The following is a 19,715-nucleotide window of genomic DNA, read 5'->3' on the forward strand; positions in this document are numbered from 1 at the left end:
GATATTATATAGTATTTGTCTTTTTCTGACATTTCACTAAGCATAAAATTCTTTAGGTCTGTTCACATTGCTGCAAATGGCAGTGTTTCATTATTTTTTATGGCTGAGTAATATTCGTGTGTGTGTGTTTCACATCTTCCTAGGCCAGTCATCTAGTGCTGGGCACTTGAGTTGCTTCTATGCCTTATTGTTGTTCAGTCTCTAGGTCATGTCTGATATTTGCAACCCCATGGACTGCAGCACTCCAGGCTTCCCTGTCCTTCACTATCTATGTCTGAAGTATTACAGATGGTGCTGCTGTGAACATTGGAGTACATGTATCCTGTTCAATTAGTGTTTCTGTTTTTTTCAGGATAGACACCCAGGAGTGGAATTGCTGGATCTTATGGTAGTTCTGTTTGTAATTTAAGGAGCCTGCAGTCTGTTTTGTATAATGGCTGCACTAATGTACGTTCCCAGCAACAGTGTAGAAGGGTTCCCTTTTCTTCACATCCTCTTCAGCATTTTTTATTTGTAGACTTTTTGATGATAGCCATTGTAACAGATGTGAGTGATATTTATTTCATTGTGATTTTGATTTGCATTTCTCTAATAATTAGCAGTATTGAACATCTTTTCATGTGCTTGCTAGCCATCTGTATGTCTTATTTGGAAAAATATCTATTCAGATCTTCTGCCCATTTTTTAATTGGATTTGTTTGTTTTAATTCTTCAGTTCTTTTAAAATTGAATCATACAAACTAGTCACGGATTTAGTTCTCAGAAGTCACCACTTTCCCATCACAACATTTCTCTCTACTCCATGTGGCTTTAGTGGGGTTGTCATGGTGGAACACTCTCCCCTTCCTTCCCTCCCTTTTTCTGTTCTCAGGATCTTAGTTGGAATTCAGAACAGGAAAAAAAGTTCCCTATCAGTGTTTGACTTAAAGAGTTTAGAATTCATTGAAAATGATCTCTTAGATTCAGTATTTCATTAGCAGTTACAAAATTGTGGTATTCTATCATTTATTCTTTATTTGTTACTAAGTACTTTCATCAAGTACTTGGTTATGAACTATAGCTTATAGTTGAAAGGGCGATAAATGCTGGATATTTTCTACCTAACATTTTTAGAATAATGAATTGTTCTGCAGCATTTTCTAAAGAGATTTTTGGAGGGTTTTTTTTTTTTTTTTTTTTTTTGCAGTGTCATTATAAACTCATATTTGGTGTGTTTTGAACCATTGTAATTATTATTTTGATTTTTGAATTGGCCCATGTTTAATGATAAGCATTTGAATTAACCTCTTAGATCCCTTTAACAATTTCTAGTTATCCTCGGTATAATGATGAGAAGAAAAAAATGTATGTTTATATTTCAGATTATACTTTCTGATAGTATAAAACTCTTTACCAGTCACTTTATACTGCCTAAACTTGGAAGGAACCAAAGAATCCTGATTCTTTCATTGGGAAACAGTATCTAGAGATCACAGTCTGGGTTCGTTGTATGTTATTCTTAGTAGACAGATACAGCTATTTTTTTTAATATTAAAAAAGCCATGAGTTTACACTGATATTTCCAATTTAAGATTATGGAATTTTTAATTCTTTAATTTTATACTGTATCTCTTTCTAGAAAAATCTTGATTCTTAGAATAATAATTGCTTATTTGTTCTATCATATATCTGTATAATAGTTTCAAAAATTTTACATGAATTTTACTAAATTCATGTAACAAAATTTGTAACAAAATTTGTAAATGAAGTTTTATAACTTCATTTATGATTTCCTTATATTTTCTTTTGTCCTAGAATATATATCTCATGAGAAATATATAGTCTAAATACTGTGTTTTAAAGTTACTTGAGGGGGACTTGCCAGGTGACGCAGTGGTAAAGAATCTGCCTGCCAGTGCAGGAGATGCAAGAGACATGGGTTCAATCCCTGGAGTAGAAAATGGCAACCTGCTCCGGTATTCTTGCCTGGAAATTTCATGTACAGAGGAGCCTGGCGGGGTATAATCCGTGGAGTCACAAAGAGTCAGGCACAACTGATCATACACACACAAAGTTATTTGAAGTAATTAGTTTCCTTTGGTTATGTAGCCAACCTGACATACCTTCAGATGTATTTGTTTTCTTTTTCTTCAGTTTGGAAGAATTGCTTCTTTTTTCTCTTTTTAGTTTAAATTTATGTTTTAATTACAAAAAAGTTCAGTGATTCCATTCTTATGTCCATTAGTTAATAGATAAATTTTTGTTTCCTTTTTAGCTTTTGGCTTATTTTTGAAATATTAGATATGTATATATTTACATTTTTACCCTTGCGTTATGCAGAGTTAACACACACTATGTATTGTTCTATGCTTTGTGCTTTTTAATTTAAAATTATATCTTGACCATCATTCTATATCATTATAGAGAAATACTCCTCATTCTTTTTTATGGCTGGATAATATTCCATTGTCTAGATAAATGTAATGTAAATAACTAACATTCATGAAAATGTCTATCATTCTTTTGCTGTTACAAATAATAATGTATTGCATATTCTTATACATTATTCATTTTATTTCATGTTCCCAGAGGTGGGATTGATGGGTCAAAGACTTAATGCCTATGCAGTATTAACAATTTTTACCAAATTCTTCTTAGCACTTATCTTACCATTCTGCTTTCTTGCCAACAGTAGTATGAGAATTCCTGTTTTTTCAGTCTTACCAACAAAGTATGTTGCAGAATTACTTTTAAATGATTGAAGTTTTTCTTGCCACCTGGACATTGTAAATTAGCATGGTGAATTAACAAGAGGACTAGCTTAAGTTAATAATTATTGGAAATGGTGTTGGGGTGGGGAGGAGATATGTGTTTGACCACGGTTTTCAACTGGGTTGGCAGGGAGGGGGCAAGGTGGCAGCAGATGAGATTTTAAGTTTATATTTACTCTGCAGATATATTTGGTTGTCTCTGTTTTATTATTTAGGATCATTTCCTCTTCTGTTCCTCACTTTGGCTGGATGATAGGTTTTATCTCCTGTTTCCCAGTTTATTCAGTTTATAATAGCTTTAGCAAATGACTCTCAAGGTGACAACCAGCTTACTGATGCATCTAACTAGATGGTCTGTTTTCTTTCTTCTGGTGTTGTTGAACTCAGAGGATCAGTAGCTCCTAAAATGCATTTTTGCAGGAAACAGAGTGCGATCTTGTTCTTCAAGCCTTGAATCATACTGTTAATAGAGTTCATCTTTCCTGTGGTCTCAAATATCTATAACTTATGAATATTGTATGACTACCCTCTTATATAAATGTAACTTAATATGTCAACAATTCTCTTTAATAAAAGTGCTAGCAAGTAATTATTTTTATAAGTAGAATATCCAGTTAAAATTAACAATTTTTTTCAGTCACTGTGGGGATTGGGAATATTGTTTCAGAAATACACATATATCTTTCTCCAAAGAAGACATACAAGTGGCCAGCAGGCACATGAAAAAAATGCTCAGTATCACTAATTATTAGAGAAATGAAAATCCTAACCACAATGAAGTACACCTCACACAGATCAGAATGGCCATTATCAAAAAGTTTACAAATGAAAATACTGGAGAAGGTATGGAGAAAAAGGAACTCTACTACACTGTTGGTGGGAATGAAATTGGTGCAGCTCCTATGGAGAATAGTATGAAAATTCCTTAGGAAACTAAAAATAGGGTTACCATACGATCCAGCTATTCCACTCTTGGGCTAATAAATCTGGAGAAAATTCTAATTTGAAAAGATACGTGTACCCCAGTGTTTATAGCAGCACTATTTACAATAGCCAAGTCATGGAAGCAACCTAAATGTCCATTGACAGATAAATGGAAAAAGAAAAAACTGTGTGTGTGTGTGTGTGTGTGTGTACATGCAATGGGATATTAGCCATAAAAATGAATGAAATAATGCTGTTTGCAACAGTATGGATGAACCTAGAGATTATCATAGTAACTGAAGTAAGTCAGATAAAGACAGCTAATCATGATATTATTTATATGTGCAGTCTAAAAGAAATGGGGCAAGTGAACTTACTTACAAAACAGAAGTGACTCATAGAAAACAAACACGGTTACCAGAGGGGACAGGGGGAATGTGATAAACAAGGAGTTTTGGACTGACATATACACACTACTGTATATAAAATAGATACACCACAGGGACCTCCTGTGTAACGCAAGGTGTGCGCATGCACACACCCAGTCACGTCAGACTCTTGGCAGCCCTATCGACTGTAGCCTTCCAGGCTCCTCTGCCGTGGGATTTTCCAGGCAAGAATCCTGGAATGGGTTCATTTTCTCCTCCAGTGGTCTTTCTGACCCAGAGATTGAACCTGTATCTCCAGCATTGACAGGAGTATTCTTTACTACTGAGCTACCTCGGAAGCCCATAACACAAGGAACTATATTCAGTATCTTGTAGTAATCTGTAATGGAAAAGAATATGAAAAAGAATTTGGGATTAGATTTTATAGGCTTGTTTAGTTTTTGGAATAATCTTTTATTTTTATCTTTAAATCCATATTATTGCCTGTTTGTCACTAGACTTTCTACAGATTAGCTTTTTGTTTTATTTTTGCTTTCCCCTAGCCTCACTTTTTTAACTAGTTAGTTCTGCCTAAGAGTGTATCAGTAATTCAGTTATTTGACCCCCCCCCCAAAAAAAAAATGAGTCAGGAGAAGCAACTTATTCTGAAGGTATCACATGAACAGGCATTTTAAAATAAGGTTCCTATTTCAGTGAATAATGCTAATGGCTCTTTTAGTTCCAGATTTGATCCAGTGTGTTCCTTTAGTAGTAATTAATTTTTGAAGTGTAAATGCAAATTTTAATTTTAAAAAATGAATGTCAATATGGGAAGAAGAGTGCTCCATGAGCATCATGGGAGAAAGTATGGAGTATAATTCTCTTCCAGATGGCACCCCTACAGGTGAGGCAGCAGCCTGTGAAATTACAGTCTGAATCACACTGCAGACAAGCAGGGCATTTGGAGCAAAGCCTTCTGATATCAGTAATAAATGACTTGGTTCAGAACCAAGGACAATTCCCAGGAAATTAAAGCCCATTCTGTCACGTAGGGAGCCTATAGTAAAATGAAGTTTAGCAAAGTGGAAAGTTGCGAGAAAGGACAATAACTGCAAGCAGTCCATATATGAATCTTTTCATCTGCTAATATACTTAACTAGACATTTTAATTTATTTCACAAATAATTAAGTTTTGTTTCTACATATATTTATGGATTTTCTAAAGTAATATTTTTCACAGTGAATGCTGGCTAACAGCCACTTGCCAACTAAGCTTTCATTTCACTCTGAAATATTATCAATCAGGTACCTGTTATAAATCTAATCTTGTTTAATATGTGCTGGGTATTTTTTATTTCAGAACACTTGAGTCCTTAATTACAAATGTAGTATAATATAATACAGATGTGTGTGATAAGTCATGTCCGACTCTTTGCAACTCCATGGACTGTAGCCACTGAGCTTCTATGTCCATGGGATTTTCCAGGCAAGAATACTGGACACTGCTGCCATTTCCTCCTCCAGGGGATCTTCCTGACCTAGGGATCAAACCTGCATCTCCTGTATTGGCAGGGGGATTCTTTACCACTGAGCCACCTGGGAAGTCCCATAATATAATATGAATACCATGTCTTATTTTTACTCAGGTAAATCAGCAAGAAGCAACATAGAATAGTTACTCAGAACTTGGCCTCTATAGTCAGATAGACCAGGATTCAAATTCTGACTCCTTCAACTGTTTCTTTAACTGTGAGCTGTTTTTTTTAAGTCTTATGATTTTAGGTTATTTAACGTTTCTAAGCCTTAGTTTCCTTGTCAGCTGAATGAAAATAATAACATGTGCTTTAGGGATGAATTAAGTAAGATATTCCATAAAGGACACTTAATATTACTGTGATGATATTTACCACTATTAACATTTGAAAATTAATTTTAGAAAGCAAAACAGCATTTAAAAATAACCAGTTTTCATTAAAGTGCCATGATGGAGTACAAAGCAGAATAAAGAGATGGAGTTTGGTGGGGAAAGAAGATATTTAATATGGAGAATCAAGAAAATCCTTTTTGAGGAGGTAGTAGTTGAACAGATATCCAGATACTAAGTGAAATAAATGACTAGTAAAATTGTCAGTCTTCATCAAGTATTAAATAATGTGGCTTGAGTTTCCCCTGGTGGTCCAGTGGTTAGAGGGGCTTCCCAGGTGGCTCAGTGGTAAAGAATCTGCCTGCCAGTACAGGAGACACAGGTTCAATCTCTGGGTCAGGCAGATTCCCCTGGAGGAGGAAGTGGCAACCCAGTCCAGTATTCTTGCCAGGATAATCTCATGTCTTGAGGAGCCTTGTGGACTAAACAGTCCACGGGTTTGCAAAGAGCCAGACCCAACTGAGCACGCACGTACGCCAGTGGTTAGGACTCAGCATTTTCACTGCCAGGGCCTAAGTTTGATCCCTGATAGGGGAACTAAGAGCCCACTAGCTGCAAAAGTAGACCATAATAATAATAATGTGGCGTATTTAGTAGATTGGCTAAATATGAATATGTGTAATCCGTTGTTGTTTTGAAGAAATGCTGTTATACTGATTTGCTAGTTCAGTTGATCTTTACCATAAAGTTTAGAAGAGTACTCTGACAGAATAGAGCCCTTGTCGTATACTTACACTAGAAATATCTTACTTCTTGTTGTTCAGTTGCCAAGTTGTATCCGATTCTTTGTGACCCCATGGACTGCAGCAAGCCAGGCTTCCCTGTCCCTCATCATCTCCTGGAGTTTGCCCAAGTTCATGTCCATTCAAATATCTTGCTACAGAAATGAAGAAAGGTATTATCAGAAATAGATATAGGGTCTTTTGGTGAGGAGTTCGCCTGCCAGTGCTGGAGAGAGGTTTGATCCCTGTTTTGGGAAGATCCCACATGCCACAGAGCAGTTAGGCCCATTTGCCACAACTGTTGAGCCTGTGCTCTAGAGCCCGGGATCCAAAACCGCTGAAGCCCCCCACACCCCCCGCCCCTGAGCCCGTGCTCTGTAACAGAGCCACCACAGTGAGACCGTGCACCACAGCCGGCGAGTGGACCCTGCTGGCTGTAACTAGGGAAAAGTGCAGCAGTGAACATCTAGCACAACCAAAATATAATTATTTTTAAAAAGTTAAAGAAATAGATTTAAAGTATTGTTTTTAATTATACACCAATGAAGAGAGAAAAAGGAGTGGGGGAAAGGAATGGGGAAAGAAGAAAACCTTTTGCTTCTACCATTTTAGCCCAGTTCTATCCCATAGTAGTAGACCCCATATGACTTCTGCCAAAATAGAGTCGTGTGATACAGTCTTTAGTAGGTTTTATGTGTTAACTCTGTGCCAGGCACTGTGCTAAACCCTTTACATGTATCAACAAAAACATTTAATTATTTGCTTTCAGAAATTCTCCTACCTAATAATGGTGGCTCACTCTAAAAATTGTGACATAAAGGCATGGCATCTAGGAAAGGATGTTCAAGCTTCGAGGGATGACTATCCTTCTTTTGTTTGCTTGCCCTCTATCTCAGGTTGAGTTTGGTTAGCAGCATTTGGAATTGAATCCTAAAGCCAGTGTTTATGATGGGATCTGAAGATTGTCCAGAGTTATTTTTCCAGCTACACATCCTAAAATAAGTCACTTAACCTCGCTGGTGCTGATTTCTCTGATGTGAAAATTATGTTGTTTAAATAGTTAGAACCTCAGAAGCTCTCTCTAATATTGTTTGATCAGGATTCTGGGTAATCATCATGGGGTATGTGGAAAAGGGCTTATTGATATTTTTTATTTTGAATGGAAGTAGACATATAGGAAATTCTTTTAAGTATAAATACCAAACTTCAGAGGATTAAGAAAAATTGACATTTTTAACGCAGGGGAAAAAAAATCTCTCTGAGAACCTTGAAGTTGGAATTGGCACTAATTTGGCCAACCTGATCAGATTATTTTGATTGGGTTTAAAATTTTGTTTATCAATTTTAAAGAAATTTCAAGGATTTTAAAAAGAGTCTTTTTATTTTTTGTATGCACACACATATACATAGTCTTGGATAGTCTGGAAAAAAGTGAATCCTGGGGGAAAAAAGAAAAGGAATTTTAGTTCTGACTCAAGGATTTTAATAAAGGACCATTCACTAAGTAAATACTATATGATTCTGAAGAATCTGGTAAACCTTCCTTCTCTAATGTATTAAACATAATTTCACAAAATCTCCGTAGCCTTTACAAATATAATTTTAAGTACTTATTTAGTTAAACTGATAAGATTTACTGCTGTAAACCCTTTTATTAACATTTATTAACATTTAGATCTCTCAACAGCACTATGATATAGAATACCGTTGTTATTGTCACTGTTGTTATCATGCATTTATGAATGCATACTCAGTTGTGTCCCAACTCCTTGAGACCCCACGGGCTGTAGCCTGCCAGGCTCCTCTGTCCATGGGATTTCCCAGGCAAGAATACTGGAGTGGGTTGCCATTTCCTCTCCAGGGGGTCTTCTGGACCCAGGGATTGAACCTGGGTCTCCTCCATTGCAGGCAGGTCGTTACTGTTTGAGGCACTAGGGAAGTCCAAATCCTTAATTTTCCTAAGTAAACACATTAATAAAAGAGTTTTGTTGCTAAGTCTGTGTAGGCAGTTATTTTCTTATCAATAAATTAGTTGGGGGGAAAAGGTAAATGCCGGTGTAGAGTTGCTAGCAGCAATTTAATTAGGTTCCGTTATAAGTGATTCAAACATGAGAGCTGTATTTTCTGTAAATTTAAATTTGTTGTTAATCTCTTGGGAAAATTACGCATTCTGGTTTTACAGGTTTTTCTGGTTGTATAGAAACTTTTGAAATGGCAACCCACTCCAGTGTTCTTGCCTGGAGAATCCCAGGGATGGGGGAGCCTGGTGGGCTGCCATCTATGGGGTCGCATAGAGTTGGACACGACTGAAGCAACTTAGCAGCAGCAGCAGCAGCAGAAACCTTTGAAACATCGTTCACTGTGTTGTATATTGATCTTGTTAGACACTTAATTTGTGCACAGAGCAAATGAATGAAAACAGTTTAGTTTCACAATGCTGAATGAGGGTAACACTCATATTCATTCACCTTTAGCAATAATAGGGTTTACTGTATGCTAATAAGCACTGTACTGAAGACTTAACTTTCCTTACTGTTCAGGGCTATTGGGAGATAGGCCCCAGAAGAAGACTAATAGAAACTGGCTTTGATCTCTCACTTATAATTACTTTATCATTTCTATAATAAACTGTGTAGCATACTGCTAGAATGTGTTGTGTATGTGACACTGATAGAGTAAGCCCCCTACATAACGAACCTTCAAGTAGCGAACTTTGAAAGATTCAAGTGTGCCAAGCTAGCACACTGTACTACTGTACTTTTCAAGTTGCTTTACTGTAAGAGTAAAAATGTTTCCTTAATTTTTTGTTTTTTTATGTTTTATTTGTATGAAATGTATTATAAACCTGTTACAGTACAGTACTATATAGCCAGTTGTGTTAGCTTGTTACTTAGGCTAACTTTGTTGGATTTACAAATCGGACTTACAACTGTGCTCTCAGAATGGAACTGGTTCATATGTAGGGGACTTACTGAAGTAGTGAGTTATCTTTTTATTTGTGCTGTGATTATCCTTTTTTGGTGAAGGAGTCAGCGGTGTTCTCCAGAATCTGGAGTGCACTGGGGCCAAGTTTCACGCAGTGTGTTTCACAACAGAGTTGTGCAAGATGTTGATACATGTTACATAGGAAAAGAAAGGTCTCTAGTCAGAAAGTGGGCGATACTTATTTAAAATATGTTCAGCCATACTCTTCACTGTAACACTTTTCAGAACTTGTTAATGTGCTGTTGTACATTATGAATCTCTCCGAGGAGAATAGAACATCTGATCTCTTTGATTAAAAGTCCCCTCCCCTCTTTTTTTTTAAAAAAACTCTTCAAAGAGAATGTCTTTGGGCAGAAAATAACTTTGGGAAAAGATATTCTAGACCAGTTTCTCAGCCTTAACCCTATAGACATTTGAGATCAGACATTTGTTTGTTTGGGGGGCCATCCTGTATCAGTAAAAGATGTTTATCAGTAAAGGATGTTTACCTCCTAAATAGTTGTGACAATCAAAAATGTTCTCTGGGGGCAAATAGAACAATTGGTCTAGATTCATACTGCAGTATTCCAGGAAGTTATACAATACATTAGCAATTTCTATGTGAAACTTTGCTTTTAATGGGGAAGAAACAATAGTCTAGGAAGTGGAAGCACAGGTAGAGAAGGTTCATTACATTCTACTGTAATAAACATTCTCGATCCACTTTGTACCCTGGCTTGATTTAATTATTACATGGGGAATTTCCTGCAAAAGGTAATTTCAAACTTTGAAGACTATTATATAGTAGAGACAAAAAATTATTTTTTGCTGAAATACTAGCCTAGATATTTAAAGTTATCTGCTTATGATATTGCACATTTCTGAAAACCACTTTTTCCTTTTTATTTATATAGGGCTATTTTCTTCTCTTTGAGTCTATGTTAGATTCTGTCCTTTATGCAAAGAACAAATACTTGGCAAAAGGAGGATCGGGTGAGTATAAAATTCTAGTTTTAGTAATCTAATTTTAGTCTGGCAGAACCAAATGAACCTTTGGATTTCAAATAAACTATGCATGACTGAGAAAGTTCCCAATAGAGATGAAGGATGTTTCCATTAGAGGAAGCTTTAAGACATTTGTTTAGTGTACTGTTGGTAGTAGAACATTATATTAATATAAGATATGCAGGACTCCCAAGTTAATGGTATTCTCGTGAACACTTGAGTCTTTTGATTTGTTTGTTTGTTTTTATGACATTTAGTTGTTTTTCCCCAAAAGAGTGTTTCATACTAGGTTGAAAATCATTCACTTTGGTAGCAAATTTTCCATGACTTCACTAAATGTATAAACCTGTCTTCTCTGTGATTTAACAGGAACATTTAAATATTGGTTTCTGTTAAATTTATAAAGCACCGCATACCAGTCAGTATTTTTAAATAGATCCCAGTAAATGTGGAAGGCTTCCTTTTCATGTCTGTAGTGAACTTTCACTCACATTATCTGCATACTTGGTGAGATTGTGTTTTATAGGCTTTCTGCTGTAAACAGCTGTATACAAATAGAGTGTCCTCAGGATTATGTTTTGCTCATCTTTGGCTCTCTACTGAGCTCTACAGCTCCTGGACTATAGATGGATCATAATACATGTTTATTGCATTGAATCATTAAAACTGAGTTGAATAGCATCTGTCTCCCTTCACTCACCTTTCCCTGGATCTTCCCTTTCTTAAAGCTTTAGAATTAGTAGGTCATTTCTGTGGTCAGAGTATAGTTGATAAAACTGCTATATAAAAGTAGACGAAAAGGAGGATACATTTTGAACTGATACATAAAAGCACTTGAGCATACATATGCCTCCTGCGCATTCGTGTTCTATGAAATTACTTTGGCAGTAAAAATCAGTAAGGCCAAAACAGAAAGTGCACAGAAAATTCTCCAGTACAATTGAGGTCTTTTTATAGTAGCATTTAAGTGGATTGCCTTTCTTTTGTAAAATGCTCTCATTTTATCGCTGTATTTTCTGCAACCATTTCAAGATATGTTTCTGATCTGTGACATGAATGTGGCTAGAATGTTTTAGATATATTTTACCCTGTAATAATTGGCTATATCTTGTAATAATTGCAGTGTTTTTTTTTTTTTATGACAACTATACTTAATGACTAAAAATTAATATTATCTACTTTTGTCTGCTGCTGCTAAGTCACTTCAGTCGTGTCCGACTCTCTGCGACCCCATAGACAGCAGCCCACCAGGCTTCCCCGTCCCTGGGATTCTCCAGGCAAGAACACTGGAGTGGGTTGCCATTTCCTTCTCCAATGCATGAAAGTAAAGAGTGAAAGTGGAGTCACTCAGTCGTGTCCGACTCTGTATGACCCCATGGACTGCTGCCTACCAGGCTCCTTCGTCCATGGGATTTTCCAGGCAAGAGTACTGGAGTGGGGTGCTGTTGCCTTCTCCGCTACTTTCGTCTACTAGTTGCCAAATAATACAGTCTACCTTTATTTATTGTATTACATATAATCGTTACAACAGCCCTTTGAGATTTTAGAAACATAGATGTCCTGGATGGTACATTTAAATATCCAAGCCTTGAACTTGTTTTTCTAAACACAGGTCTGCCAGACTCAGTATTCATGTTCTATTGACTGTTCCTTGTTTCTTTACTAAAATGCATTTTATTGAATCTCATTCTTGCCTTGAAGTTGTTTCAGGGGAAGATTCAGAAAACTGTTTCCATACCTCCCTGAGTGGTATTCATTGATCTTACTGAAGGACTGACAGCAGTTTAATACATTTAAATTGAATTCTTGATGAAATTCATTAAGAACTTACAGCCATGTGAATAAAGAGGTTGTAGCTGAAACAGTGGCAGAGCTATTTTCCATCATCGGAGGGATAAAATAAGAGACACATAAATCTATCTCTTTCCATATTTTTATATAGCTGCTTTTAGCACTCAGATATTCTAGGGGTGTATTAAAGAGAGGTCAGCATTCAACTGCATCAGTGGTGCTATTGAATGTTACTTGTCAACAGAATTAAAAAAGTAGGAAAAGACAAAAATGAGTAACATGAAGTGGTTTAGCCTATTTTGTGTATTTGAGCATGCTTCGATGAATATCATTGGTCATCTAGATGCTCATTCTTTTATTGCAAACAAGAGTTTTATGTTTTTCTTAATGAAAGATTTACTAAGCAATTAGTAGTATAAAGATTTAAGAAAGAATAACTGAATTATGAGAAACAGACTGTTGAAGACTATATAAGCATGAAGGGACCACAATTTATTTTTACAGGAATCTTAGTTCAATTTATGTCTCACTTTATATATAATGGCAAGGCCTTCATAAAACATAGTCAGCCAATAGCTTAAGTATTCACTCTCCTAATCACCAAGTAATCCACAGTACTTTAGAGGTGCTCATTTTCTGCTGTTATCACTAATAAAACTTCGTGGGGATTCCCTGGCAGTCCAGTGGTTAGGCTGACAAAGTGCATTCACTGCCTTGTGCCCTTGTTCAGTCCTCGGTTGGGGAACTAAGATTCCACATGCCATGTGGTGAGGCCAAATAAAATAATTAAAAATAATTTTTTTTAAGTTTTGTAAAGTTACTGAAAGTGGGTTTACTACTTTCTGCTTATTATCAGTTTACCAATTGTATATCAGAAATGTAGTGTTTTTACATCCAACCAACCAAATTCTCAGGAGGAACACCAGGAAAATGTTAGATCATGACCAGTGCATATTTTTACAAGAAATTAAGCAAAGAATCGGACACGACTGAGCAACTGAACTGAAGATGAAAACCAATGTATATTTTAGGATTGAAGCATAGATATAAATGTTTTATACACTAAAAGTGTCAAAATACCTACACAGATTTATCTTTAATAGGAATTTATGTAATTCATTATTTCATAGTTCGAGGGTTGGCTGTTTTATGTCGTTTAAAAATGACAACTCACATCATAGCATTATAAGTACATTTCGTACTACAAAGGTAATATTAAAATGATACTGTTGATTAAAGTTGAATGGTGAGGCTTGTGGTCATGAGTCCTGTCTGTGTCTTGATTGTGGTGGTGATTGTATAACTGGTGTATTTATCAAGTCACATAGGATTATACACCGAAAAGGGCAAAGAGAGTGAGTTTTACTGCATATAAATTTTACCTCAGTAGAATTGACTTAAAAAAAAAAAATGAAGCAGTATTACCTCCGTCAGGTCAAATGAATCATGATATAATTTGATTTCTAGCTGTTTTGAAAAATAAAGGTATGTACTAACTTTATGCCCACTTCTGTAATTTTTGTTAGTATTATCAATGTATCTCTCTATAACTAAAAAATAATTGGGTGATTAAGAAGAGGAAAGGAAAGGGAAGAACCAAGTAAATACACTAACTTTATCATTACTCGTGATAGGAGATTAGTAAATACTATTAAAAAGAGAAACAAGATATTCTGTAAGGTTGTAATTATAAAGTTAGCTATTAGCACAAAAAAGGCAGACTTCGTAAATAAAAGAATACCTAAGAAAAAAGGAAAAAGACTGTGCAGTTGAACTGCTTAACAAACAAAATAAAAACTACAGATACAGAGTAACATGATAGGAACAAGTTTTCATATCAATAATGTACATGGACTAAACTAATTTATAAAAGAAAAAAATTTTTACATTGGAACACAAGAGAAACCCCGATTCTGTGGTACACTTAAAACAAAATTACATAGAAAAGTCAGGACAAAAAAAAGATACTCAAGCAAAGAGGAAAATACAGTTACATTATTGATACCTAACAAAAGGGAATATGGGCAAAATATATAATTATTCATAAAAATAGGGCTTAGCACTAAGGAGCAAAGTCATGCCCATCTTCATAGCTACTGAAAAGGTTGATGTATATAAAATAACGTGAACAATCTGAAAATTTGGTTAAGAATGGCATACTTAAGTTGTTTGTTTCTGAGAATCTTCCCCCATGAAATATCTTCTCATTATAAAAGGGAAAAGGGTAAATTTATCTGTAGAAGCCTAGCAAACTCCACTTTTAGTCATAATCAGAGTTGGCACCCTCGAGAATTGGGCTAATTAATACTGTTGGAGCACGAAGAAATAATTTGTTTCTTTGAAACATCCTCAGAACTGATAAGTTTTGTAAAATTATAATGTTGCATAGAAATGTAGAGGCCCATTAAAGAAGACATCTTCTCTGGTATTGGAAAAGAATGTTATTTTCATTGCCTTTCATTACAAGGAAAATGAAAGTTTTCTTCCCCTCTCATACAGTCAGAACAAAACTTAACTTCCTTATGAGGTCCTTCTCAGTATACCGCTTCTCTGATTTATAAATTGTCAGGATTATCAAGTTGAGAACTTTGTTTATGCAAAGCAGAGTTTTAAGACAGCCATTTCCTAAGTCATTATTTCCTGACCTTGACAGACCATCACAATGTCTGGGACCTTTTATTAAAATTCTGGATACTTTTGAACCAAAAACCACATCAGATACTTTTGACCCCAAAACTTGGGGAATCATCCTGTTTTTCAAATTTATTTAAGGTGTACACAGTAGTGGACTTCTGTGGTGGTTCAGTGGTAAAGAATCCGCCTGCCTAGCAGGAGACTCAGGTTGGGTCCCAGGGTCGGAAAGATCCCCTGGAGAAGCCCACTCCAGTATTCTTGCCTGGGTAATCCCATGGACAGAGGAGCCTGGAGGGCTACTGTGCATGGGATTGCAGAGTCTGACATGATTTAGCAAGTAAACAGCAACAATACACAGTAGTAGGTATTGCTGAGATTTAGGTGTGTATCATTAGTGGAGCCTCAGTCATGGACTCGTGCCTAACTTGCAAAGGAGGGAAAGCAACTTTTTCTCATTTTCAGCTTCTGTAAAAGAAAGCAGATCTGTCTCATAACAGGAAATCTCATGCACAGTTCAGAAGAGGGCAGCAGAACAGAGTGGCAGATACATACGTTGGAATCCTGGTCTATGCTAATAAGAAATTGCCTCTGTTATGAGTTCCAGGTTTACAAATGCCTTTCCCTTGCAAGCTGAACTCTAGAGTGTATTGACTCCTCCCCCATTTCTGCTTGGTTGCTCTCCTTTTTAGTGTCTCTTTTTGCTTTATCACCTTATTCCTTTACTCAGATGAAATGGGTAAGGCAGAACAGAACGTTCCCATTTTCCTCACTTTGCCCTGAAGTTTTTATTATCTCTAATCTTTCTCAACACTTTTCTCTTTCCTCATTCTTTTCCAACAGGTGCTCATTAGGGCAGTTGAGTTCCTCTTTCCTTTTTCTCTGTTTGAAAAGCACAAAATGTGGCATCATGAATAATGGAAAGCACAAAATTTTGCAGTCAGACCTCGAATTAAATCCCTGCTTCATCAGATGACTAGTTACCTAGTTAGCTGATTAACAGTATTTAATTTGGGCAAGTTACTTTATTCCTCTGAACTTCAGGTTCCTTATCTTAAAAATGAAGATTATAATCTAGCTTTATAGAATCAGTCAAAAGTTTAAATGAGGTGCTTGACATAAAGTAGTTGCTCAATAAAAGTTAATTCCACTCCTGAGTTTTAGCTGATAAACATGAGATTCATGTTAAATTTATACATTATAAGAGTTTGCAATCAATTTAGGCATTTTCACCTGTCTTTTGTATAGTACTTTTACATAACTTATCTCAGTATAATCAGTCACTGAGTCTGTGTCATAGTGCTTAGAGGTTTCCTTCAGTATTTCCATAATTCACTGTGTACTTCCTCATCTTCAGATTCATTTTGCCCACATTTATTATTTTGGTTTTGTTCAGTGATATTGCAGTACTATTGTTTTCTGCCTTTTTTAGTATAATTTTTTCAGTGTATATTACAGCCACAATTTAGCCTAGCTAAGCTTTAGAGTGGGCCCAGTCAGTATTTATTATAAGTTAATGATGAGAAAATGTTCCAATTTCCAAATAAACAGTTGATTTTTAAGATAACCTTATTATATAAATTGAAATTAATGTTTTAAAACTCTGCGATTATTTGATGATGTAGTTACCTAGTAGTACATTTTCCTTGATGTGTGATAGTCATTTTATCATTGACTATTATTTCACTGACGTTTTCCTCTATGTGGTTCATATACTGTGAAAAGAACAGTCTATATTGACTTATTTATTATCTCCTTTTTGTTATAAACCTTTTCCTTCTCTGGTTACTTATATACAAACAATGATGCTAGTGTTTACTAGGAGTAGTTTCTTCATGCATCTCAGTCTTATCCTTTAGTGTTCACAAGTTTGTGAGGCATTTCTAAGGGATAAAGGATTTCCCATCTTTATCTGTTCACCATGTGAGCTGTTCTAGTGACAGATGAATTCTGGGCAATGAATCGAGAAGGACACAGATGTCAAAGCCATGAATTTATAAATGGTCTGCTAAGAGAAGGCTTTTGTCCAATCAGTGCTTTGTTAATTTCACCTACAAGAGGGAATAATTATTCAATTATGCTTCTATCTGACAAAAATCAGATGACAAATGTGTCAGAATGTGAAGGTAAAGGGTTAGTCAGGATTCTGGCAGGTGGCCCAAAATGTTAGCCAGCTGTGAGGAGGTGGATAAAGAATCAAATTGACCTATAGCACTGATAGCAGGTCTTTTATGAATATTCATATATCTTACTAACTGAAAGATAAAAACTTATTTCTAAATTCTAACACATACAGAGGCCATGATTTTTTATATCTTTGTGAAATATATTTGATAATTAGCTTGAAAAATAAACTTCAAAAAATTAAATCATATTCCTCTTTAGTCTGTTTCTTCTTATTACCAACATATTTTTTAAATTGTTTAACAGTTAAAATATGTTATTGTTACTTCCTATAATCTGCTAATTGTGTGAGCAATTTTTTTTAATTGGAGAATAATTGCTTTACAGTATTGTGTTGGTTTTTGCCATACATCAACATGAATCGGCCCCAGATATACATATATCCCCTCCCTCCTCAACTCCCCTTCCATCTCCCTCTCCATCCCACCCCTCTGGGTAGTCCCTGAGCACTGAGTTGAGCTCCTGTGTCACACAGCAAATTCCCACTCGCGATCTATTTTGCATATGGTGATATATGTTTCCATGCTGTTCTCTCGATTCGTCCCACCCTCTCCTTCCCCAGCTGCATCCACAAGTCTGTTCCCTATGTCTCTGTCTCCCTTGCTGCCCTGTAGATAGGTTCATCAGTACTGTCTTTGTAAATTCCATACGCATGTGTTAATATACAATGTCTTTCTGACTTACTTTACTCTGTATAATAGGCTCTAGGTTCAACCACCTCATTAGGACTGACTCGAATGTGTTCTTTTTTATAGTTGAGTAATATTCCATTATACACCCCCCCCCCCCCCCCCCGATTTCTGTAAGATTCATCTGTCGATGGACGTCTAGGTTGCTTCCATGTACTGGCTGTTGTAAAAAGTGCTGCCACAAACATTTGGGTACTTGCATCTTTTTCAATTATGGTTTTCTCAGGGTATATGCCCGGTAGTGGGATTTTTGTGTCATATGGTAGTTCTATTCCTAGTTGTTTAAGGAATCTCCATACTGTTTTCCATAGTGACTATATCAATTTATATGCCCACCAGTAGCAAGAGGGTTCCCTTCTCTCCACATCCACTCCAGAATTTATCGTTTGTAGAATCTTTAATGATGGTCATTCTGACTAGTGTGAGGTGATACCTCATTGTAGTTTTGATTTGCATTTCTCTAATATCAGAATTGCTTTTTAATTAGTTTAGTAACTGAGTTTTTCCTTATAAAAACAGTGGAAAAGTTATCCTTATTTCTTAATGCTATTACTAATGAGTACATCATATTACTTGATTCAGTGCCTGATTTCGGACATTTCTACAAAAGGCTAGATAGTATTTTAAGTCCACTAGATTTTTAATAATATTCTAAAATAGAAGAATTATACACTGCCTCATCTGTATTAGGAATATCTGTAAGACGCTTGCTCCTTGGAAGAAAAGTTATGACCAACCTAGAGAGCATGTTAAAAAGCAGAGACATTACTTTGCCTGTAACAAAGGTCCGTCTAGTCAAAGCTATGGTGTTTCCAGTAGTCATGTATGGATGTGAGAGTTGGACTATGAAGAAAGCTGAGCACTGAAGAATTGATGCTTTTGAACTATGGTGTTGGAGAAGACTCTTGAGAGTCCCTTGGACTGCAAGGAGATCCAACCAGTCCATCCTAAAGGAAATCAGTCCTGAATATTCATTGGAAGGACTGATGCTGAAGCTGAAACTCCAATACTTTGGCCACCTGATGCGAAGAACTGAGTCATTTGATAATACCCTGATGCTGGGAAAGATTGAAGGTGGGAGAAGAAGGGGACGACAGAGAATGAGATGGTTGGATGGCATCACTGACTCGATGGACATGATTTTGAGCAAGCTCCGGGAGCTGGTAATGATGGACAGGGAAGCCTGGTGTGCAGGACTGCAGTCCATGGGGTTGCAAAGAGTTGGCAATGACTGAGGGACTGAACTGAACTGATACTTAGTGTCCTGCTTATTTTTGTAGATAAAGTTTTATTAGAAAATAGCCATGCTCATGTATTTATAATTATCTGTGGGGCTTTTACATCATAGCACACCAGAGATGAATAGTTTCAGTAAAGACCATATAGCTTACAAAACCTAATACAGTCACTTTATATAAAATGTTTGCTGACCCCTGATCTATTATGTTCCTCTTTAAGGGTGAAACTACAGGACATAATGTTGGAAAGCTTCTGTGATGGTCATATTAAGTCTGACAAAGTGTACATAAAAAACTTGGTGGTTTAGTTGCTAGGTCGTGTCCAGCTCTTGCGACCCCATGGACTATAGCCTACCGGTGTCCTCAGTCCATGGGATTCTCCAGGCAAGAATACTGGAGTGGGATGCCATTTCCTTCTCCAGGGGATCTTCCTGACCCAGATATCTAAAGTTGCTTCTATTTCTTCTTCAGTGTTCCTCATCGTAAGGACCTGGTTCAGAAACTAAACATGCATACCTTTCCTAT

General features: G+C 36.2%; 1 protein-coding gene across 7 annotated transcripts in view; it reads left to right on the forward strand.

The window, feature by feature from the left end:
- The window catches only part of PRMT3 (protein arginine methyltransferase 3), a 153,342-nt gene that overhangs the window by 60,764 nt on the left and 72,863 nt on the right, over positions 1 to 19,715 (forward strand). For all 7 annotated transcript variants that reach the window (XM_055581347.1, XM_055581348.1, XM_055581346.1 and 4 more), the window contains exon 11: positions 10,567 to 10,645. In XM_055581347.1, the coding sequence (XP_055437322.1) occupies positions 10,567 to 10,645 (79 nt within the window). The remainder of the gene's footprint in view (positions 1 to 10,566; positions 10,646 to 19,715) is intronic.

This window comes from Bubalus kerabau, chromosome 5, assembly GCF_029407905.1.
Source record: "Bubalus kerabau isolate K-KA32 ecotype Philippines breed swamp buffalo chromosome 5, PCC_UOA_SB_1v2, whole genome shotgun sequence".
NCBI lineage: Eukaryota > Metazoa > Chordata > Mammalia > Artiodactyla > Bovidae > Bubalus > Bubalus kerabau.